This window comes from Corvus moneduloides, chromosome 1, assembly GCF_009650955.1.
Source record: "Corvus moneduloides isolate bCorMon1 chromosome 1, bCorMon1.pri, whole genome shotgun sequence".
Taxonomy (NCBI): domain Eukaryota; kingdom Metazoa; phylum Chordata; class Aves; order Passeriformes; family Corvidae; genus Corvus; species Corvus moneduloides.
This window is the reverse complement of record NC_045476.1, coordinates 142,598,615-142,623,110: the sequence shown is the minus strand read 5'-3', so window position 1 is coordinate 142,623,110 and position 24,496 is coordinate 142,598,615. Positions and strand designations below refer to the sequence as shown.

Genomic DNA, 24,496 nt, shown 5'->3' with positions numbered 1-24,496 from the left:
ACAATTATACTACCTGGTATTCTTACGCTCAGCTTCGCTCAAATCCACAACTATTCCCCTAGTGTAAAAAGCAAGACAGCTATCTTGTATCTTTACTCAAAATTCGTAAATTACTGAGACAAACTCTTCAGAATTGCATATTTTTTTCAGCCTTTCCTACAGGTGAAAAGCGCTCCCTTTTTAATGAAGCAACATAACCATTGAAATCTTCTCTTACAACCTCTTCTGTACTTATGCTTAAACAACACTTAAACTTCTTTCACCCAAAATTCTAAACTGAGTTTCTTTTTGTAAACATGTTTAACAAGACATCTTATATCCTGTATTAAGTTAAATCATTCCACAAATTTGATGTCAAATATTTTCTTTCTGAGTTTTTATTGAAAGACTAGCAAGACTGCACCCAGCCAAATGATGAAACCTATCTTCCTACCAGGAGGAAGCCTATGACAGAAGGTATGAGCCATGAGCAAATGATCAATCCACACCTCTGGATAGCAAAAGCTGCTAAAATTCACGGACAGACCTTGTAACAGGAGCAAACCAAGTTTTGTTAGCAACAGTCAGTACAGGGCTGTTACTGTCACAAGCTGGTCTGCCACTCCTGTGAAAGCCAAAAGGAATCCCACTGCCATGCATCAGGCACTCGCAGGCACTTCTTGGTGCGCCTCCTAGCAGCGTTCCAGCAGAAGGCTGTTCAGTCCTCCAGAACACGTGTATGCTCTAGATTTTGGCCAGAAAATACAAATACTTTGAGCTGCTCTTTCCAACAATTAAATCTCAGTTTTAAAGGCAACTACATGTTACACTGATAAGGGTCACAATATTTGCCAAAACGAACCACCAAACCAAGCAACCTTAGTTACTAATTATGTAATGCATAACAGGAGTGCAACAGACCAACTTTTCTAATGAATTTTAACAAAAATTACACCACATATTTGCAGCTACACATATATCACTCCAGAATTAGAAATTTATAAGTTAAATTCTTAGCATTTTCATATATGACAAGAATAATATGCCTCTACGACCACACATCTACAAAGCACTTTTTGCTTTGTATATGGAATAAAATCTTTCATTTTAAGTCAACAAATTCAGAGAAAAGTTATGCACATTAAACACTTCAAAGAAAAAGACCAAAAAAGGGCAATACCAACATTTTCAAAAGTATTCAACGATTTTAGCTATTTTACTCCATACATCTACAAACCCAGTGTACAGACTATAAGTAGCACCATAATTCCAAATTAAGTCAATAATCATTGATTATTGCTGAATATAAGGTATTTAAGAATATTAATAAAAAAAATTTCCAGATTAAAATAACTGTAACTTTTAAAAATATCTTTTTCATTTATCAGGTTTTTTCATACAGTCTTTCTCTACAGTCACAAGAAAATATAAGTTCCTCATACTGCTACAGTACATAATTAAGTGGTTTTGCGAAGCTGAGAAATCTGGTCAACATATTGCAAGACTTGTTAAGAACTTGTATTTTAGTCTTTCCCCTCCTTATTGTAGGATATACCCACTGAATCTTCCCTTTCCAGAGCAACAAAGGATGAATTTGTAAATACAACTACATGAAAAAGAGCAGGATCAAGAATTTCTCATTACAATTGACAGAAAAGCTATCTTTATGATGCACACATTTCTTTACTTATATTAAGTGTGGGAAAGGATATTCCTTTCGATGAGATATATTATGAAGTATGTCATTTATGATTTCATCATGTTCACTGAAGTATAATAGTGGTACTCAAATATCACACTGTATTCCAACACATCAACATCAGAAACAAGTTGCTACAGCTCAGTGGCAATGTACAACTGAGGCCACCATCCAACTGAATGCACTGAAATGTGGAAAAAAAAAATTAAAAAGCTTAAATGTAACAGACTGCTAGTAAGACAAATACGCTTTACTTAAAGAGCTTGAGAGAAATCTGGGTTTTGGCCAATTTTGAGAAATAAATTAGCAAAACCAGACCTCTTCCTGATGTGGAAGAAAGCTCCAACATCACTTTTTCATCAAAGCTACTCCCCAGCGCATCACACATTGGATCATGGAGCACTACACTTACCATGCATAAGGCAGTTCTGATTCTGTATTTAACTTCTGATTACTTTTTATTGCTATTTAAAAGACAAAAATTATCAAACCATTTTGCTATTGCAGGATAAAAAAGTCAGCTGTGACAACAGACATATATCAGTATTAATTTTTAATTTTCTCTTTTTATTTTGACCAGTGTTCAACACGTCCCTGTTATCATGAGGGTCTCCAGGGCTACCCACTGCATAGACATGCTGAGAGAAACAGGCCTTACAACTACAGACAAAATGAACAAACAATTGGAAGAGGAGGGACCCAGAAGGGACATCTCCAAGTGCTTCAGTTGCCCCACCAAAGACATCAGCATAACCACTCAGCCCCTTTCTTCTGACACTACCAAGAGTAGATGATCAAAAGCTTGCTGCAGTGAAGCAAATGGTCATGTCACAAAACACCAACTGGCAATCAAAGTGAAAAAAGAAAAAACAAACAAACAAACCCAAGCCAAAACCCAATAAAAATCACAAATAACCCCCTCCCCCAAAATATACCATAAACACACTAATTACATAGAGAGGACAGTGACAGAATGTGATCAACCCTCTCTCTGCAAATGTTAAGGCATCTCCCTGATTTTGCACTGACACAATTCTGATACTGCACCTGAACAATAATACTCAGAGATTAGATTATGCCAAGAAAGTATGGGAGGAAACAAAACAGACAGGAGTTTCCTCCTAGATATTAAATACTTCTGCACAGTTCAGATTTCATAAGGTAAAGAGAACACACAGGTGCCAGCTCCCAAACTCCAAAGAAGTTTTTACCTACCTTTGAGAAAACCAACTCATTGGCACTCCTAAGAACACACTGGGTCAGGTAAATGACTGCACCTGAGCTCAGGAAACACACAGAGACTTCAGCCAAACAGAGCCCAGAGAGCCCACAGCTTCACTTCCATACCCCCATTGCTCCTCCAACCCTTCTGCTATTGCAGGCGACAGCCACAAACTCCTCCACAGCTTTGGGAACATGGCCTTAAACTGTTTCTAGTCACAAGACCAACCACTGAGAAGACAAAAGCTTGAAGAAACAAAGTACTTGGAGCACTCTACTTTGATTTAGCTATAAATGTTGATTTTCAAGCCCACACATTTGCCCAGTCATAACTGCATAAAATTCAGAGGGCGTTATCTACAGCATGAATAAAGCAACTATCAAACATTTGGGACTCTGGTGTGACCACTGTGAGTTAAAAATGGAGCCTCTGCATCCTTCAGTAAATCCAGATGTTGAAAATGTCAGTCTCTTGATTAATTAAAAGTAATTCCAAGTTAAAATGGAACTGGTATTGGAGGATCTCTTACACTTGGTTTTGATTTTATCACATACATCATCTTGCAAGCACAGGCAACTGATGAAACCAGAGTTCACATGAGGTTACTGATGCTCCTTCATTCAAAAGCATCTTTGACTTCTAAATGAAGTGCTGATCCTTTCAGGATGATGATTTCACCACATGTGACTAAACTTATGTTTTGGTCCTGCTCCCCTATGACAACTTCCCAGTTATGCCCTGAAACAGATCTGACGGCAACAATAACCCCACACCCTTTAATCCATGTTTATCAACAAGTCCTACTTGTTGAGTACAAAGTACTTAGATATAAACATCTGGAGGGAAGGCAAGGTCAGCAAGCAGCCTACATTTCTCAAGTTTACTATCCTGTTTAATTCCTGGATTAAGGGGTTTTTTTACAGCAGTTACCTTTAGCTTTCAGAAGAGCAGCTGAGTTTACACAGTTACCCACATTTGCAGTGATGCTTGCAGCAAACAGCTCAGGTGTTATCACACCACAGCGGAAAATGTTTTGTAGGGAAAATAGCTGACTCATCCTTCCTATGCCACTTGTCTGTAGGGACAGGAGATGTAAGACAGCATGTTTCAATTTGATAATTTTGGGAGGTAGCAATAGACAGGTGCCTACTCTAATTTTTATTTATCCAGTATGCATCTGTTTTTCTAATTTAGAGTTCACATACTGATAAGCTCCCAATAGTTATTTTTATATAAGATTCTTCAAAGGAACTTCCCTATGCTCCCATTCCTGTCTTCAGCTGCTCAATTGGCCTGCATATTGTGGATTTTCAGGAAAGCCACTACGGCACCATAGAATGGTTTGGCTTGGAAGACATGTTCAAGGTCACTCAGTCCAAACCCCCCCTGCAACAACCATGGTCAGCTTCAACTAGATCAGGTTGCTCAGAGCCCAACCCAACTTGACCTTGACTGTCTCCAGGCATAGGGCATTTACCACCTCTTTGGACAAGCTGTTCTACTGTTTCATCACCCTCAGTATAAAAAAATTCTCCTTTACTTCTAGTCAAACTCTACTCTCTTTTAGTTTAAAACCATTATACCTTGTCCAATCACAAGATGCCCTGTAAAAAGTCTCTCCATATTTCTTGTAAGACTCTTCCATTGCCAGATTTGCCTGAACAGTCCAAAACTGTACAACTACCAAAGAGCCCGGTACAATGCATCTGTGTTGGATACATTGCATTTGGCTATGCCAGGCCTTTTAACAACTGTAGTGTACACCAGAGAGCACTGCAAAGCAAAATATATCTACTGACTTGGGTGGCATCAGTTTCTGGAAACAAACACATCTGCCCTCATTCAGTTACTCTCCGAAGGGCAGCCACAGAGACATTCCTGCTCACTACCACTCTTTCTGCCAGGTTTCTCTTCAGCTGTAAATCCTAAGTCCAAGATGAAGCATGAATCACAAACCCTAGCTGCTGGAGTAATGTATATTAAAATCAGTGTATGTGTATTTTACCAGCCTGGACTGAGTGGGACACAGATTTGGATCAGTTGTGGTTTAAGTACACCTAGATCCCAGATATGGTCATTCTGCCCTTTAAATTGACATTCACTTGCCCCAGAACCTTGTCCATATGATCAGCAGCTGAGAACCAATCAATGAAAAGCAATTTTGCTTTGTTTGTAGAAATTAATAATAAGCATTAGTACCGGGCAGCTACTGCCAAAGAGAAAATAAAGATGTACTACTCAAAGGAAGATTGGACTGCAGAAGTCCCTGCACTGTGAGGGACAGCTCTGCTCTTTCCACCACTAGTGCCACCCGGGTGAGAATTGTTGACCAAGGGCCACTAGGGTGGCTGGGGTGGAAAACTGCAGCAGCTGCAGGTAAAATGGACAAGGGCAGTAACTCAGAGCCTGCATAGAATTTTCTAAGCTTATTCCTGAGACTTTTTTTCAACTGAAAACCCTCTAGAAATTCCTAACACAACAGCCATTTCAAGACAACCAAACTGAACAAGTAATTAAAATCAAGTTGACTTTGTTTTCCTTCTTGGGTATCTCATGATGCATTGCTGAGGCAGAAAATGTCTGCTCTGCATATTTTCAGCAGCACTGAACAGATTACTGAGATTAGTAATGTACTTGTCTGCTTTACCTAGTTGTCATAGGAGAAAATATTAATAGCCCACTGCAGTATACAGAATCAATCTTAATGACTGATCATATGATCAATCTCAAAGAAATTAGTAACTTACAATTCTTTCTGGTTCCAAAGCAATAAAGATTTTCATTAAACTAAAACCCCAAGAAGTGTTTCATAGTCTGCCACAAAAGAGAACTTGTTTTTTGTACAGGAGAACATGACCAGAGAGAGAACTAGAGGATCAGCCCTGTGATTCAGAATAGTATAAATCAACAGAATCAGAAATGCTAATCTCAAAACCTGAGCAGAGTAGAAGGGGAAACCATTTAAGATAAATCAAATTTATCTGGTCTGCAAATATTACAGATAAAATAGTGGATGCTTTCCCAATGGAGCCCATTGGCTCAGATCGTATTTTAAGACCTCAAAAAAGAACATTTCTTTCTCAAATTACTATTGGCACATGCATAATATTATATAAGCCCCTTTTGAAACTACTACTAAGCTACTTAAAACACAAAATTACTTTGGACTCACTTGCCTTAGGTAAACTCACAGTCAAGTGCCTCCTCTGAAAAAAAAACCTAACAAAAAATTAAAGGCACAGTAGATCAGTGAACATGTAGCAGATGAAAGCTAGAAATATTGGGAGAGGACAGAAGAGTGGTCTCATTCCCTTTCATACAGAGTGCTCAGTCAAGAAATGTACTATCACTACATTTAAGTAAAAGATCAGTCACCTTAACCAGCAACTTGAGAAAAAGAAAGAAAAAAGCCCAAACACATAGAAAACAACAGACTTAAACCCAGAACTGTTTTCTCATATCAGTATTGAAATAGGCTTTAAAAGGGTGACAACAACTCTCAGTTGGACAAGATGCTGTGTCTGTGGGGTCACAAATCTGGTTTGGGCAAATCCCGAGTTTGTAGAAACTCTTACTTGTACTTACATGGTACTGAATGCAAGATGGTCACTCAGGCAAGTTTAAAATAATCTTAGTTGTTTATAACTCCTAAGATGTAAGAAATGTCTATGATAGGTGACCTGACATTAACCTCCTTTTACTACAACATAATGATCAGTGATTTAAAATTTATCTTACCGAATTGAGATAAATTTGACTGATATATTTCCTTTTTTAAAAATGGCATTAGTATTCTTTTAAAGTCAGGTTGTAAGATCACAGGTCTTTTTCCATACCTCTGATTGCAGTGTGTAGTACAGCAAAACATTTTGCCAAAATACATAAATTCTTAGAGATGTATTTTAATCTATATGTCTATATACTTCTATCAAGTCTCTCTTGGCAGCAACAGCACCCAAGGGATTTCAACATTTTTCTCTCACCCACTGTGGAGAAAATTCATAGAAGAGACCTAAGTTAATTAGACTCAAAGAGTCTGAGAAAATATTAATATTATTTATACCAGTACAGAAAAAAATAATCCAAGTGAGCCATGTGTCTGAATATTCTCCATTAAATAAAAAAATAGGTAGATAGATAAATAAATAAATTAAAAGCAAACCTCCCACCATTGGTCCACTCTCTCTATCTCAAAATCAGAAATCAAGTCTCTTGTAAGATCAAGGTACCCAAATTATCATTTTTTAAAACTACAGGATAACAAGGCTAACATTTTTCTCAAGCTCACATACAATTGTTTCTTGTACTGTAAAACTGAAACAAAAAAAGAGCAAAGCATTCTTCACAGATTCTGTCAAAAATACTGACTTGATTAAGTAATTGGCATTTAAGAGATTACAAATCCAAGCTAGAAATTCACTACTGCCATCACAGTGAAAATGTAAGTGACTTGGGGTCAACTGAAGAAAGACCTTACATTTATTTTACTACTTTGAGATTATTGAAGACATTTGGTAACAAAAAAGTGAAAGATTACTGCAATACAGTTTTTGACAGATAATATTTCCTGTCGAGACATAGCAGAAAGAACTGTAGTGCTTCAAGATTGTAATCGTTTCGTACATTTCTACCCACAAAGTACTTCTTTAGGCAAAATATTTCACCCCTGCAGCTGCTACCTCTTAGATGTACTGCCATCCTTCATCTTCATCCTCCCACAATTGGAAAGAAAGGAAGAAATGACAAGGCAAAGTTTTCAGTCTTAAAACAAGAAAGTTTTATACAGTATAGCAGGAATAGATAAAAGAATCCCATGTGCATTATGAGTTTGTGCAATTATATCAATATTATATAAGATATTGTAAGTTGTTTCCTTTAGCAAATTGGCATTAAAGACACACAGGCATTTGCAAAACCGTGGTATAAAACAAATAGGAATTTACATGAGCTTTTGCTAACAGATGCCTCCCAACAGGGGTCAATGCCAGGTTGTTCTTCCCCAGCCCAGATTTGCAATCTGTTCTTATCTGATTCAGTATCTTATTGTTTTGCTGTTCAAAAGAGTGACGTGTATTTTAAACACCAAGAAACAAGATCGGGTAAGACTAAGGCTTTATATGAATCTTTAAAGCTGTGGTGGCTTTGATCCACGTTTATCTGCACAGACTTCATCTGAAAGACAGAAGTTTGGGTAAAGTAAAAGTGATTGCAAGGGACAACAGACAGATGCCATCCAAGACAGGGTGGACATGTCTATGGGAATTAGACAAAATTTACAAGGAAACAAGGGATGTAAGAACTCTCATACACATGACAGGCTTTGTGGGGCTTCTTTGTGGAAATAAGGGTTTGAGATTTTATTAAAAATAATAATCCAACAGAGGGAGCAGCAGACAAGACTGGAAGGTGATTTTAAGAACTGACAGGTAAGCATGAGAAAGACTTCCAATAAAAGCTTTCATCCTTGCAGAAAATTAACCAGAACAGAATCCAGGCCAGCTTTTGTCACCCTAACTTAAATCTTGGGAATTTTCACAAGCTAAAATAGAGAAATACATTAGAGACAGATGAAGATATAAGCAGTTATTCCATTGCCACACAGGGAGTCTGTTCTACAGCCATCCCAAGTATTGCTTTGCAAGAAGAAACGCTCACATACTCCCCTTTAATCAATAGATTACAACAGTGCTACAACAGTTCTAGAGAACTATCTCCAGAAAGAGTAAAAACTAATCTAATTTCGAAGAGAGTGAAAACAACAGACAGGCAAAATCTCAAAAATTAACAAGAGATTAGGATTTTAGGTGCCTTTGTGTATGGCACTGTCTGAGCAGGCACTTTTGGTGCTCAGGCAGCACCTGGGAAAGTCAGGTCCTCAAAATATCACAGTTTGAAGGAAGAAATAAGTAATTAATACACAATCAGACTTCTTATGCTTGTATCTTGAATTTGTTCTCTTGTAGTTCTGAGCACACTTACAACTTGGCAGATATAACCACTAAGTTCAAAAGGTTCCTTCACATTTAATGCTTCCTTAGTCAAATCTGATTCGGCCCACTGAACTTATATTTTTTTCATTTTTTAAATTTTTTTTTATATTTTATATACTATTTTTATAATACTTATATCTTTTATGTATTTTAATACTTTCATAAAATATGTATATGCATATTCACATATATAAAAATTACAAATACATTTTTAATAATGACTCTGTTATGTACTTTTCCCTTTTGCATCAAACTGGAAAAGGTAGTCTATGAAGAATGAAGACATCAAGACAAACCTAATGGGTACTAGTTACCAGAACTTCTTACTCTCAAGCACTACACCACTTTACATGCTGGGACCTCTTCACTATGACACGTGCTGTAAAACATAATTAAATATCTAATGCACCCAGTCTGGTATTTATGGGGTTTATCTGTTTGCAGTGACACAGCTTTCAGTCAGTGACTGCTGTCAACTTTGCTCATTTCAGGATCATGGCAGAGCATCATATCTAGTCTAACACTGACCATCCCCCAAGCACTGTGTGACCACGAACTTTGAGTCCATATTTGTTTTTAAATTAAGAGGAACAAGAGGGTAAGCAAGGATTTCATGTCACAGAATCACAAAATCAATTAGGTTGGAAAACACCTCTGAGACCTTTGAATCCAGTATCTGGCAGAACACCACCACATCAACTAGACCCTGGCACAAAGTGCCATGTCCAGTCTTCCCTTAAACACCTCCAGGGATGGTGACTCCACCACTTCCCTGGGAAGTCCATTCCAATGTTTAATTAGTTTTACTGTGAAATTCCTCCAAACTCCCTGACACATTTTAGACTATGTTCACTTGTCCTCAGGTCACTTGTTACCTGGGAAAAGAGACCAATCCCCACTCGGCTACAACCTCCTTTCACGTAGTTGTAGAGAGTGATAAGGTCCCCATTAGCCTCCTTTTCGCCAGGTAAAACAACCCCAGGTCCCTCAGCAGCTCCTCACAGGACTTGTGCTGCAGACCCTTCATCAGCTCCACTGCCCTCCTCTGGACTCGCTCCAGCACCTCAATGTCCTTCCTGTACTGAGGGGCCCAGAACTGGATGCAGTACTCGATGTGTACCCTGACCAGTGCCGAGTCCAGCGGGACAATCACTGCCTGCTGGCCACATTGTTTCTGACACAGGGCAGGATGCCATTGGCCTTCTTGGCCACCTGGGCTCACTGCTAGCTCATGGTCAGCCAGCTGTCGACAAGCACCCCCCAGATCCTTTTCCGCTGTGTCACGCGATGGAATGCCCATGCTCCTGAAGTACGACCATGCTGGTGTCAGTCACTCCTCCAGCAAAGGGCGAACAGTGGATACAGCGAGGTGGCCCCGACCCCCGCTGCCAGGCTGGGGGCTCCAGCCCACCGACACGGGGCAGGGCCGGCAGCACCGGGGCTGCGGCCCAGCGGGCGAAGGCCCCATTTCGGGAGGGGTGAAGTGTGGGGACAGGCAGCACACGTTGCACAGCTCTAAAGCCAGAAAAGGAGCCGGGGTGCCGGGAATGGCGGCCAGGTGCCCCTCCTCCGGAGCCGGAGCTTCCCGAAAAAGCGCTACGGCCCGGCGGAGGGGCGCCGGCAGCCCGGGGGGACTCCCTGTGCGGAGGAGGAGAAGGAGGGAAAGGAGGAGGATGAGGCGGTGGGCAGAGCGGAGCAAACACGCACCTTCGCCGTGCAGATCGGGCGACGGCGCCGGCGCAGCCCTGACCCCCAGCCGGCGGCGGACGGGGGAAGGAGGAGCCGCCACGGGCATGGGAGGGGCCGGGCCGCCGCCCGGGACCCGCCGGTGCCCCCGGCCGTGGCGCCTCGCAGCCCGACCCGAGGCGAGGCGGGCCCGGCCCGGCCGCTGCCGCCCAGCCCCGGGGGCCTGAAAAACACCACCCGCCACCACCGGGTTTTCCAGGGGGGTGACACCTTCCGTGGGAGCGGCTGTGAGGGTGCTGAGGCGCTGGACGAAGCTGCCGCCCGAAGAAGTTGTGGGTGCCCCGTCCCTGGAAATATTCAGCGCCGGGTTGGATGGGGCTCTGAGCAACGTGATCTAGTGGAAGGTGTCCTTGCCCGTGGCAGGGGGTTGGAACGAGATAGTTTTTAATTTCTCTTCTAACCCCAACCACTCTATGATGCTGTGATGATTCTAAGATTGCACTTTTATAGGGAACGTGTGATAGTTGTGCAAGGGCGCATGGAAAATGGACGAAGCATGAGGAGCCTTTCCTGCTGGCTGCACTGTGGCAGCATCCTTCTGAGTATTTCAGAGCATGGCTATTCTTGCTTGTGTAGTTCATTGATGTTTTCCAGCTGTCTAAGAGGCTTTCCTGCCTTCATGCTCCTGGGAACTGAGGCAGGGCCACTGCTCCTCACATGGTGGCCGCCTGCAGAAGTAACATTACACTCATTTAAATAAAAGTGTGTTTATAAAAATACTTAGGTAAATGAGTGCAATTTCTTCTGCAGATAAGATCTTAAAATACAAACATGGGTCTTAATCTGCAAACACTTGAATTAAAGCTCTCATTTTATTCTGTTTAAGTCAATGGGACTACCCAGGTGCTTAGAGGCAAGGGTTTTTAGGATCAAAGCCCTTGGCGCATTTCCAAAAAGCTGCTGTAGCAGGAAGACATTGAAGAATTTCCCTCTAATATTCAACACTGTATTCCAATATTCATGAACTTTCTGCCTCAGTGAAATGACTGTTACACTAATGAGCTTCATGGGTGTGTACCTTAAGGAGGGGTTTGAAACACATTATTGTAAGATAATGGTTGTTCCTGCCAACCTGACTCCTCCACCTCTTTATTTGAGGTGACTCATTTGTATTTTTTCACTTGTATTTTTCAGTACAGCATCTGAACAGCAAGTTTTTTGCAGCTGGGACTGTGTCCTCTGCAATACAGATCAGGGAGCATGCTGGTGGGATGAAACAATATGTTTCTCAAACTGCCACAGTCCTTAAGAGTCCTGTTCCACTGAGGGTAGCAAAACAACTGTTTCAACAAAAATGTTACACAAGGAAAAGTCTGTCAGAGATTTGCGTGTCTGGCCCCTTCTTTCCTGCCCATTCTGTATATTCTTTACAAATAGTGCCCTATAAGCGTCCATCTAGTACTGTATCTCTGGAAAGAGATTATACAGTGATTACTGTGATAAATATTTCACTGAAAGTCATGCAAGAAAATATGCCATCCTCAAAGTTTGGCTGTTACACTCACAACACCTTGAACTTAACTACCAATGTACAGCCTTCCTTTTCACTTTCAGCAAGATAGAACACAGGACATGTCTTCATGAAAAAGCTCGTGTAAAACTGTACTTGTGGTATATAAATTTAGGATTTTGGTTGATTCATGAGAGTGATTTCATTTGCTCTCTTTACAATTAAATCACTTCACCCAACTGGTTTCCCATTATTTTTTCCTTAATTAGCTTACTTTGTTAATCCTTCTAAACCAAGAAGTCAAAAGGAGCGTGATAATAGGCCGCCTTTTTTTCTCCTTCATCAGATAGTCAGAAGGATGGAGATATCTTGGTGTGGCTGTCATAAATCCTAGGTCAGAGGGTAGAGAAATCTGTCCTTGCCAGAGAACTGACAAAAGCAAGTAAAGAGACATAACAACAAAACCTAGAGCTCCACCCCTCTTCAGCCAGCAACATGCACAAATCTGTTTACAGGTTTGAAACACATCAATACCCACTTAGCCTCGGGAAAGGTATTTCCCTTACACCCATCTCTTACATTATTTTCTCTATTTTGCATTATTCACTAAATACATAGATTTGTTTGCAACCTCAGGACTTGCGGATTGCTCTGTTTTCCCTACTCGGGATTGTAATTGTAAATCAGGGAGAGGCTGGAGCTGAGGAGTCTTGTGATCAGTTTTGCAAACTTTATAGGCTACTATGCTGGGCAAAATCCTGGTCCCACCATGCAGAAATCATCTTTGTCATCCATCTTCCATACTCTTGAACTCATAAAGACTATCAGGTGCTTGAAGGTCCCTGAACGGATGCATCTTTACAAGATTGCTGTGATTATACTGCTTGAAACAGTGTCAGAGTCAAGAAGTTACTATTAAAGAAAGGGATTGGATATATATGAATGTCAAAAATAATCAGAATTATCTGATTGTAACTTGGTGCTTCAAGGAATGAGCTGGTATCTAACTCCGGGAAAGGGGAATTCAACCTAAAATGAGGACATATGACACTTCTTACTGCTGAATTTTTTCACCTATTATACAGCATATGAAGCAACAGGTGGAGTGTGCTGCTAGGCACAGGACATTGCCTGAGCAACTCCTGAATCTCTCCTGACCGGCAGTTGCTTGGTACAATGTTTCTCCCTGCACAGAAAGGGGGGTGACATGATGCTACTTTGCTGTGCTTCGGTTTTCCACTCCATTTAGACTGCACGGCTTTTGGAGCAAGAACTGCTTTGGTTGTCCTCCAAAATTTATGAAGTCTCTAAAATGTGACTGTATTAAAATAATAAGAAATCACAAGCATATTCACATACTAATTATTATGCAAAGTAGGGAGGGGGAGGGAAGAAAGTAGGAGATTCCTTTGAAAAGCTGCCAGCACAGGTCCAAATACAAAAGGTGTTTGAAGTGGGAGCACACTGTACCAGACTGAAGGAATTACCAATATACCAGTTACCCTTATTTAGGAGTATGCTGTCAATTTTCATTTCTTTGCTTTAGCGTAGCATTTTTTGTTTTTTGACTCAGTCTCCCAACAGTCTCCTTTAGGTCTGCATTGGATTTTAGTACTACTACAAGATGTTTTCTTCATTTAAAGTTTTTCTCTGTTGCTTTGCACTGTAGGCAGGTAAAAATCGACTGCTAATTAATGCAAACTTCAGCTTTTATTTCCTTTTTTTTTTTTCAGCTAAAGGAGCTGAAAAGAATTACTCGTAAGTTTCAAAGAATAATTATTCTTCAGTTCTTTGGAGAAAGAAGTGTTTAAGCTTGATCCTGACTTATACGTCTCCATTTATGTAGCCTAGCAGCAAATTAATATATCCTAGTAATGCATAGAACGGGGGAAAAAATAGGGACATCGTGAAAGAAAAACAGCAAGCACCTCAAAACACATATTTTTCTATACAGGTCTATTTGTTTTGCTGCTGTTGTGTCAGAGACTTGTTTATTTCAGGTATCAAGATCAGATCATCAGGTGAGAACAGAACATCTGCCAGCAGTGGGTTGGTAGGGTATACTTGCTCGGGACGTATCTTAGCTGCAGCCTGGCCAGTGCAATGCAGGTTTGCTGTCAGAAGTCAGAATTAGTTGCCTCAAGTTTGTATCTCTTGCTGATACAAGACATCAAAAGTTGATACAAGCCAACAAAATGAGTCCTCTCCTGCCAAAGTGAGATCTCCTCTCTGAATAACATCAGCCAGTAGCAAAATGCCACTGTATACGTGCTCCTGGCAACTGCAAGCCCTTCTGCTGTTACAGCCTCTTGCAGCGAGGGGATGCAGCATCTCCAAAACGCCATGATGAACACATGCTCCAGGGACATAAAAATGTCAGCAACTCATGACCCCACAAAAGTTCTGGCAGCAAAACTTCCTGCTAAAGATGTAGTCTGGCTGGGTGATTTCTCCTGCAGACTACTACAAGTTTTCTTACGGGGACAGTGAGTTTGCCATACCACAGACAGGGTTTTGGTAAAAATGGGTGGAACATGTTCCCACTTGAATCTCCTTATGAACTGTGTGACTTGTGCTGCAATGGATGGAGATGAGAGCATGGGCATCTGATGTAAAACCAGACGTGCAAGGAGCCCTCCCTGCTCATTCCTACGGATTTTCAGTTTTCAGGTAGCAATTGGTCCAGCAACATACATGGGTCTGCCTCCACTCGTGTTTACAAAGCAAAGGTATTTGAATGTCTGACATCAATTATCATATATTTGCATTAAAAATACATTAAATACTGCTCTAAAGAGCTTTCCTTACAATTAAGCAGTTAAATTATAGTTTCTCTCAAGAACTCTCTCCCCTAGAGCTAGGTACCTTTATTCTTCTCAGTATTTTAGTGAGGATAAAACCCAGGTTCAACTTACTCAAAATCCAAGTTTGACTTATTCCACCCATATTTGTCCCAGACAAGTTTAAATCCATGAATAGTTTTAAAAATGCAGATAAAATACATCCTTTATTTCTGGACTTGGGCTGAATCGAACTGTATTGAACAGCCCCCCCATCCCCATCACTGGAGGTGTTCAAGGCCAGGTTGGATGGGGCTCTGAGCAACCTGGTCTAGTGGAAGGGGCCCCTGCCCAGGGCAGGGGGGTTGGAACTAGATAATCTTTAAGGTCCCTTCTAACCCAAACCATCCCATGATTATATAAACACATTACAATGTTCACACAGGATGTGAACATAAAATCTCTGTCTAACAGAAGCAGATGGGAGGCTGAGCAGGAGTGTGACTTCTCTCAGTAAGCTTCAGCCAGCCATTTTACTGGGAAGGGGAGTGTTCTTGGAGTGGCAGATACCAGACAGATGGACAGAAACTGCATGCTCAAATAGCTTGTTATCATCTGAACAGGCCCAAAAGTGAGGGGTGTTTTATTTTGTGACAGGTTTTGAGCACAGACACAACTCAGCGTGTGGATTCATGCTGTGAGATCTAGCTTCACCAGTATCTCATTCTAGGTTTAACTACAAGACTCTGAACATGCTGCTCAAGTCAAGCATTAATCATTTAAACTTAAAAAAAATGTGACTCTGCAAGAGAGTCAATGTGTTACTTCCAAAACTAACTAAAATTTTGGAGTCCTGATCCTCTACAATATGAATTTAGAAGATGGCATGATTCCTACTCAAATTTGCAAAGTCTGTCTGATCACAGTTTGAAAGTTTTGATAAACATGCTGAAAAGTAAAATCTTATATACTGAGAGATTGTTTAAAAGAACATACTGATTCTTTAAGAAGAGATACAGTATTTCTTAGAAGAGCCAGACCTGAACAAGTCTATGGAATTTCAGAATCTGCATTAAAGGTCCCATTAGGAAAGGCTAAAGTAAAATTCCACTTGGCTTTTAGTGACGCAAAGTGTGTTATAAAAAGCACAGACTGGAAGAGAAAAAATGATGATTTCTATTGCCAGAGCTGTTACAAAAATCAAACCATGAATTGGGAGAAGTCACATGGCTGGGCACCTGTAACCAATTTTTGAGATGATAAAAGAAAATTTTAGACTCTTTGACAGCTCTTCTTTGGGTATAATTTTTTTTTTCAGGCCTTTTTTTTATAAAACCACTTAGAAGATGAAAAAGTGGAAACCTTGTACTCCTCCAACTTATAGGAAAAAAAGAAGATAGATTGAGACTTGATGGTTCTAAAGTATTACCAGACATTGTGATTGGAATTAATTCAGTAACACACAGAAATGCTTCTGCCTAATAAATAAGTTACAATTACTGCATGTGCTTTATAGTCAAAATAATTTTGCTAAACTTTGTTCTGATGGGCCTAATATATTTTACTTCATAAGAATTGCTCATTTTATGCATTCAGAATGAATTCTCAATTTACATTGAAAAGCAAGTTGAAACAAATAAAAGCTATAAACTGAATGAGCTGGTAAATAAATATTTATTTACCATTTTAACGTAACAGAATGGAAAAACTAAAATATAAAAAAATGGAAGTTAAGCTTTGTAACGGTATAAATATGAGAACAGTCTGTACTACTGCAGAGCAAAATTTAGTGTAAAGATTAAATAAATGGTGAGTTAACAAGCCATCTTGTTTACCAGCCAATAAAAATTATCATTAGGAAAAAATCTGAGCACATGCAAAACAGGATGAAAGCTGATGATATAAAGACAAGTTTCGAGCTGCTGTTTTGATTGTAGTCAATAATTTAAGCTTACAGGGATTCTCAGGGAAGGTTTTCCTGTGGGATGGAGTTCAGATCATGAAGATTCCCTAGAACTGCTCCTGAAGTCTTGGCTCCCCAGCATGGAAGTGGCATAGCTGCCAGCCTGGCAGGGAGGCTATAGGGCAAGGCAGGGTCCTTCATTCATTTTGGTCTGAGCAGGAGTGAGCCATTCCCTCTGCCCTCTGAGACTTTCGCCAAGTCAGCATTAACTCATCTGGCACTGTGGGCTGGCCCAGAAGGAAGCTCATGCTCTGCTTCTCTTCCTTTCACAAGAGACTCTTGTGTTAGCTCTGTGGTATTGAAAATTATAGGGATGAATGATGAAAACTGAACTTTGGGCTGGTTTACATTCTTTCAGTACCATTTAGTGTGATGGTTGCTGACTTCTCCCCACTGCTATATTTAGAAAGGGGAGTAGGAAGGAGATGAGTGTTAGTATTATGGGTTATGACATAAAAATATCAAAAAGAAAGTCTGTTCTCATTTCTCTTTGGTATCCTCTGGGGACCTGCAGTGTTTAGAGAAAGCTCCTATCCCACCACAGGAACTCAGGAAAATGGGTACCAAACTTTGTTTACACTCTATGACTACATATGGCCATACAAGGTAGGTGGGTAACTAGGACACAGAACTTTTTCCTCCACTGAGCTTAGTTTCCCACCACTAGGATAAGCTTCAAAATAGGTTGCCTGGTGGAATTATTGTTCCTTATACGTCAGTGCTTGGATTAAACATAGAAAAATATCAGAAGCTTCCTCTGTGTTCATCAAATAAAAATCCATGGGAAAAAAACCTGCTAATGCCCCAGAAGAAATCTAAATTAATTAAAGTCACCCCCTACAGAGAACTTGGGCTCTGTTTATTTTCAACAAACTATTACAGGTTTTGCAATATTTTGCTGGAAGTTTTTCACAAGCATTCCTGCTTCCTCTCATTCCAGGCCAGGGCCTGAACTGCCAGGCTGGAGGAATTCTTTGGACCTGACCTTTAGTCATGAGAGACAGAGGGGCTCAGCCACAGTCAAACTACAGCATTTTACAGATCTATTACATCTACAGACTTGAAGCTGCAATGTGAATTAAAAAACGAAAGAGTTTTGCAAGCTATGCCATAAAAACATATATCAAAAGAGTCTGATGTAGTGAGAGCTTGACATCTTTCAAGCATGGGAAAGAAATGGAAAGTTGCTTCAATAGGTAACAGCACGTCTTGACTGCAAAGCCCCTGTTGCACATCTCATCCTTTTCTTCCCACCTCCCATGGACAAGACAACCCAGACCCTTCCAAGTGCAGCGCAGCAGCCCAATCATCGCCTCCTGCCACCCTCCCAGCACCTTGTGCGGGCAGCAGGATATGCACAGGGTCAACCTTGCAGATCCTCCACCTGCTTTGCTGCAGCCAAAGTTCCAGGGTCGAGCCAGCAGCACAAGCTGTGACTGGTATCACATCTCTGATGTGCTGGGAAGCTGTGTGCAACCAGAGTGTCTCTCAGGGTATGACACCAGCAGTCCCTCGTTCCCCTGCCCATAGATTCTCTCTGTGAAGGACAATTTCAGTGCAATGGTAACAACTCAAGAAAACAAAATGCCTTGTAATTTTCAGTGGAAAACAGGGGCTGTCAGGACAGTTTTCTCTTCCTGCCTTCTTTCCACTCACCCCCAATCAATGTCTGCAGCTCTAAATGAGCCCTGTCCCCTCCCCCTTATCCCCACTAGAAACTAAACTCAGATACTGCAAATACACAGAGGGATTTTCAGATTTCCACCCACGTAAGCAGCTATTCGGCACATCTGATGCACATGTGAAATTGGTTCACAGGGGCCAGGGCAGGCACCCACATCTCCATTTCTAGTTCTACTGAACCTAGATTTTATTACTTATTTGATTTCAAAGCAAAAAATACACAACTTACTTTACTTCACAGAAGAAGAAACCTCAGCAAAGCATCTTTTTTCCCCTAGCAGGATTGGGTTATAGCTCCCCCACTCCCACCCATGCAGCTGAGCCCAGTGCCTGGTCAGCCCGAGAGTTGTGAGGAAATCAAATGCACATGTCAGCATCCCCCTCTCCTGCTCCAGCCACAAACCATCCCAGAGCCAGAAGACATGCCAGGGAGCGGTATACTAGCTGTGTCTTTTCTCAGATGAACTGTACAGCAAAGTCCTGTTTGCTCAACCAGATGAGTGTTTTGGAAAGGCAATACTCTAAAGGTTCACAGCATGGAGCTTTCACACCAAAGTTCAGAGCTCCGGGATACATAGCCAAGAGCTTAAATGTAACAAAATTAGTATTAATGCTCATTGAAAGTGGACAACAAATATTTCCTTAAAGGAAATTATGCCAGTCTGATTAAGCAAGTGCTAATTTACAAATATAACTGATTGCAAATCTAAAAAAATTTGCCTTATTATTTTCATCTATAAGAATAACAGTCCTCCCCTCCCTTCTCACTTGCTTAAGCAAAATACATAAATACTCAGCGTAATATCATGTTTATCTGGATTCCTTACAAAAGTTTCCTGTATTCCATATGTTGCTTAAAAATAGTATCTATCATTTAAGACTGCACTCCACCATCATTTCCATACATAGCTCTAAGGAAAAATAAAAGGAACTACTAGTCACAGTTACAAATATGCTACTCTCTTGTTAGGAGATGCAAGAGCACCATTTTTATTTTAATTTATCCTATTTAAATGAAGTGCAGTGCTCAAAGTGAAGAAAAAGCTAACTAAGCAGCTTGTAAACATGAGCTACAGCTCACTCATAAAGCTGGCAAGCAGAGGAACCATGTACTCAACTTCTGAAGTTATTTTGCCATGAATAAAGCAAAGGCGAGAGCCTTCTTTCAATATAAGTTTTACACTAGTCGCATTTGGCTTCTTTTACAAAGAAACTAAGAGGAAGTAACAATTTATAACCCAGGGTAAATCAAAGCAAAATGGCATTTTGATAAACACTAGAGCCTGTCAATCACCAGGAAACTCTGTATCAGATTGCTGAGGAATTCCAGAGCTGCTACAGCAGCTCCAGCAGAGCAGAGCCAAGGGTCTCTAGGAAAAGCCATCACTGGCTGTGGGCAGGTGGCGCAGCACCCACAGCCTGGCACCGAGACTGCCAGCTGCCCAGCAACATCCATGAGTAGCCAGAGTATTGCTAGAAACACATCCAGGAAGCGGAGAACAAAAGGGAAGGGAAACCGAAGACCAACTCGTGCTAGGAAGCCTCAGCGTTTAGAGACACACATTTGGCTGCCAATTTCTTCTGAACAGCATCACTGGCAGTCAAGTGTCTGCACCAGACTGATTTTCAGACTGATGAAAACTGAACTTGTGTTTATAACCAAGATGATAGCTCTGTTACAATTTTTCCCTAGTAGTATGGTTTGGCACTAAAAACAGAAAGGCAGAGATCATGAGATGATAAATCCTATTAACACACCTACTACACGTTCAAAAATTTCAGGTTTTTGTTAGGGAGGGTGGGAAGACTGCAGTATTTCAGGGCCACGTACACAGCTGAAGCATTAAACCTCTTCTGCATATAAAAGAGTGGATAATGAGCGTGCAGGTAAAAAAGGGTGAATGGTGAAATAAAGCTGAAAATTTACCTTTGCTTCTGTTTGTAAACAGATGCAGGAGGAACCAGACAAGCCTAATATTTGATAGTCTGCATAATTACAACAGATGTCTATGTTGGATAAAGTGGCCTGTATAGTAGATATAGAGGCAGAGTCTAATATACATAAATAAAATCAAAACAGCTAGTTATTATCAATTTGCTTATGAAGAAGGAAGAGACAGTTTATCTGGTGTTTAGTATTTACAGCTATACTTACAGCAATATTCATTGCACCCTTGAAAGAAATTCGGATCTACTATGTTAAGCAAAGTGGGCTTCAAAAAACTGGATGTCAGACTATACAAATAAAGTATTAGTTTAGGCATGGTAGACTTTATTTTGGCACTTTAACAAATGCTTTATTTTACAGCAGTGGCACAGCATTTGCCAGAAATTTTCTTTTCTTGGCACAGTTATTTCAAGCACTTATTTTACTAATTGAAGTTCACTAAATATTGCACAAGATATACCTGTTAAATTCTTACCCAGTTTTTACTTGCCGAACTTGTATGGCTTTGAAAAACTTGCCAGTTAAGTAAAAAGCAATATATTAAATATTTTAGCACAGGATAGCATTCATTTGTTCCTAAATGACCACTGAACTTGGGACAGCAACAAACACAAGTTGCGCAACTCTCATCTAAAGAGCTACCAGATCTTATTTACAATACATTGCCATTTCCGAAAAGCACTTCAGCTTGACATCCTGAACACCTGTACTTTGGAAATCCCAAAAATAAAAAATGAGGAGGTCAACAGAGCAGAAGACGAAGCCATTTGTCTGTTACAAAGCATAGTATAAGGAGGCAGACTATCATCTTCTCCCCGTGTCCCTCTATCCAGCACCTATCTAAGGTCTAAGCAACAGAGACTTTCTCTTCTACTCGGAATATTTCTTTCTTCTCTTATGAAGATGTTCCACTTGTCTCAACTCTTCTGCTGGAGTCTGAGCAGAATAAACCAAAATTCTCCAAAAGGACAGGGAAAAAAACCAAACCCAAACAACAAATCAAAAACAAATACACACAGTAAGTGAACTGGGGTACTCCTTTGAATTTTACAGTAGGGAAAACAACATTTGCAGGAAGAACAGCCCTGTGTCAACACTGCCATTAAACATAATGCAAAAGTCGAATGTCTCACAGCTAATACACCAGATGCAAGACTTAAACATTCCCACTTTTCTCTGCCACTTCAGCAATAAACCTGGTATGAGGATCACCCTGATCAACAGCCTTTCTTTTTTTGGTCTGGATTTTTAAGATCTACTAGTGTACTCTGTGACATTAAAACGTAAGCAAATAGACATAAAATGAAAAACATACAAAAGTATATCACAATGAAGAATTCTCAGTATTAGGCCACATGATTTATTCAGTAGTGTTTATGTTCCCAAATTACAATTATGTCTATCCATGTAAGACTACAAAAGTTACCATTAGAATTGTCTGTGCTTATAAAATACCAACATTTTCTTTTACTGTTATATACTCATTAACACCAGTCTGCAACGAGTCACATATAATCATAGGCACTTCAAAGGCTTTAAAGACGTTTACAACTTAAATGCATTTTTAAAGAACAAAAATTTAAACCTCTACTTGTACCTTCAAATTGCAATTAACAAATACAGTGGCCATAGAAATCTGCAGCAACTTCTCAAAATACTGTTAGAGTCTTTGGGTTTGCTTAGGTTCGTCAGTAGCTTACTACAAATCTTCCTTACAGGAGATTTGTTTAGTAAGAATATGACTATACAGTTTGTAGTAATAATCCAATTTTACACATTAATTTGCTGTTACAAATCTCACTGAAGCTACAGGTATGCTGAGAAACAATGCAAAGTGTAAAATTGATATTCTGACACTTAAATTTATACAAAGTGGAGGTTAAAGTTTACATAGCTGAAAAATTACATTTACACTAAAAGTTACTGTTATCTGAATTATCTGAAGACAAATTGCACCATGACAACTACAAAAAGGCATTTTTTGGAAACAGATAAATTAATGAAATAAAAACTAACTTGTAAGATCAATCTGAGACATGCTGACAAAAATTAAACAACTTTCATTGAACCATAGGATAAAACAATAATTTTCATTATTTTATATTTATGCATAAAGTTTTAAAAATCATTCAGTGAACATCAATGGTTTTATAAAATAATGCTTTGCCACTGTTATTCACAGAACACTGCAAATGTTAAGTTTTAATTTTACATTTTTAAACGAATATGTGAAAAGTTTTAAATACAATGGGGTTTTATCATAAAGGTGCCATAACGGCTCTTTAATGAAAAAAAAAACTTCATTATTCTATGCAAAAGCTTTATTTAAAAAAGTTCAGTGATCTCATAAATAGAGACACTAAGTTGGAATTTTATGCATAAAACTCCTTAGTAGGTGCCTTTTGATAGGCAGCACAGGATGGTTTACGTTCACCAAGGTCGTAACTGCCTTCATCCTTCTTCCTCATGCGATACACCAGCAGCAGGATAAGGAAGATTGCGAAAAGAAAACCAATAACTCCGCCAGCAATAACAGCTGCAATCAAAGAAACAGAGATTCACAATATGCCAGTAAAACAAGTTTAGCACCGTACTTCTTTTTCATCTCACACAACGAGTTTGCTATTATTTTCAAATTGCAGGAAAGGGCTCCCATTATGCAACTGTCTTCATTATTAGTATCCTGAAATATACTGTCAAAAAGCTTGTTTGCTTTCGTGAAGGCAATCATGTAAAACGACATTCCACTTACAAGTCAGAGTTCCAACAACCCACAGTTCTAAAAAAGTTATTGAATTTTTTTCAAAGCCTCAATTAAGAAGACCACTACTACTGCCAGAGTATAAAGCTGTCTTTCAAACTCATTTTTTAAACAGTTACATTTTCAACTTCAAAAGATTTTGTTACCCTAACTAAAAAATGGGCTTTTCCTTTTCTCTGCCAGTTTTCACTCTGACTCTAGGCTAAAATGAACTTCCTATTGGTGAATAATAGGAGAGAACACTTCATGCACTTGTGAGTGTGTGCAAAGTATCAACTCCCAACCAGACTTCAAGAGGAAACCCACATGCTTCCACTGATGTGGATTTAAGGCTATTCACATTTTGATGCTCATAGGAAGATGTGGTCCAAAATTATGTGACTTTCATGGCTCCCAACTCCCCTTCCAAATACAGGGGGGGAAAGTATACCTGTAAACACTGTCTTTAGGCCAAAAAAAATCTCACAGGTAGTGAAAACACTGGTGGCCAGCTTGTGCCTTCTGGGTTATACATAGAAATAGACCCTCTTTTTCTCAAGGAGTATCTGTACCCTAATGGACTGTGCTTATCCATTCCTTTCCATCCACCCATGCCTGCCATGAGCTCCTCACAGGCAGTGTTCATCTGCACCAATGTGCTCTTGGGAGGTGAGAAATACATTACAAGCATCAATCAAATTCCAACTCCTTTTCTGAGCTGTGAAAGCTCCAGATACTCAGCTGGCAGTGTTCAACCTGTGGGCATCAAATCAATTAACAACAGACTTCGCTATTAAGTATTTCCCCAAGATACCCAATTCATTCTCATCAAATCAACCACTGGCTACCCACTATGAATGTGCTTAGTACTAAATGTGTTTAATACTACGAATATACCAAGAAAACTCAAATGCTGCGTTTGCATTATTTAATATGGATCCCTTCTGTTTTCTGTTTTACTTCTGGTGAGATAGACCTTGGCAAACACTGCCTCACCTGCCAGAACTTCTGTTCTCTGGAAGAGGTTTTCTGAATGCTTCTGAGTGAACACGTCAGTGTCATCTCCTGGCTCATCGCTCTTTTTCTTGGCATCCATCTCAGGCCTTTCCTCTTTATCAATTTCTTCAGGTGACTGTGGCACAAGAAAGAGAACTGAGCATTGCTTACAGAGAGGGCAAACCACAAGTCAGCACAGTCACTGCCTGCCGTGGGCAGTCACATAGCTGTGGCTCCATGAACATACTGCACAATACCAACACATCACATAGGAAGCTTTAAGAGCACAGAAAGTTGGTC

General features: G+C 40.0%; 2 protein-coding genes across 2 annotated transcripts in view; both read right to left on the bottom strand.

Moving 5' to 3' along the window:
- The window catches only part of CPQ (carboxypeptidase Q), a 158,445-nt gene extending 147,755 nt beyond the window's left edge, over nt 1-10,690 (bottom strand). Inside the window, exon 1 of the mRNA XM_032129937.1 lies at nt 10,598-10,690. The gene's annotated coding sequence lies outside the window, so the exon portion shown is untranslated. The remainder of the gene's footprint in view (nt 1-10,597) is intronic.
- Nucleotides 10,691-20,761: 10,071 nt separating this feature from the next.
- Nucleotides 20,762-24,496, bottom strand: part of SDC2 (syndecan 2) — a 60,200-nt gene continuing 56,465 nt past the window's right edge. Inside the window, exons 4-5 of the mRNA XM_032129916.1 lie at nt 24,197-24,332; nt 20,762-22,996 (exon numbers count right to left, since the gene is read on the bottom strand). Of these exons, the coding sequence (XP_031985807.1) occupies nt 22,833-22,996; nt 24,197-24,332 (300 nt within the window). The 3' untranslated portion in view covers nt 20,762-22,832. The remainder of the gene's footprint in view (nt 22,997-24,196; nt 24,333-24,496) is intronic.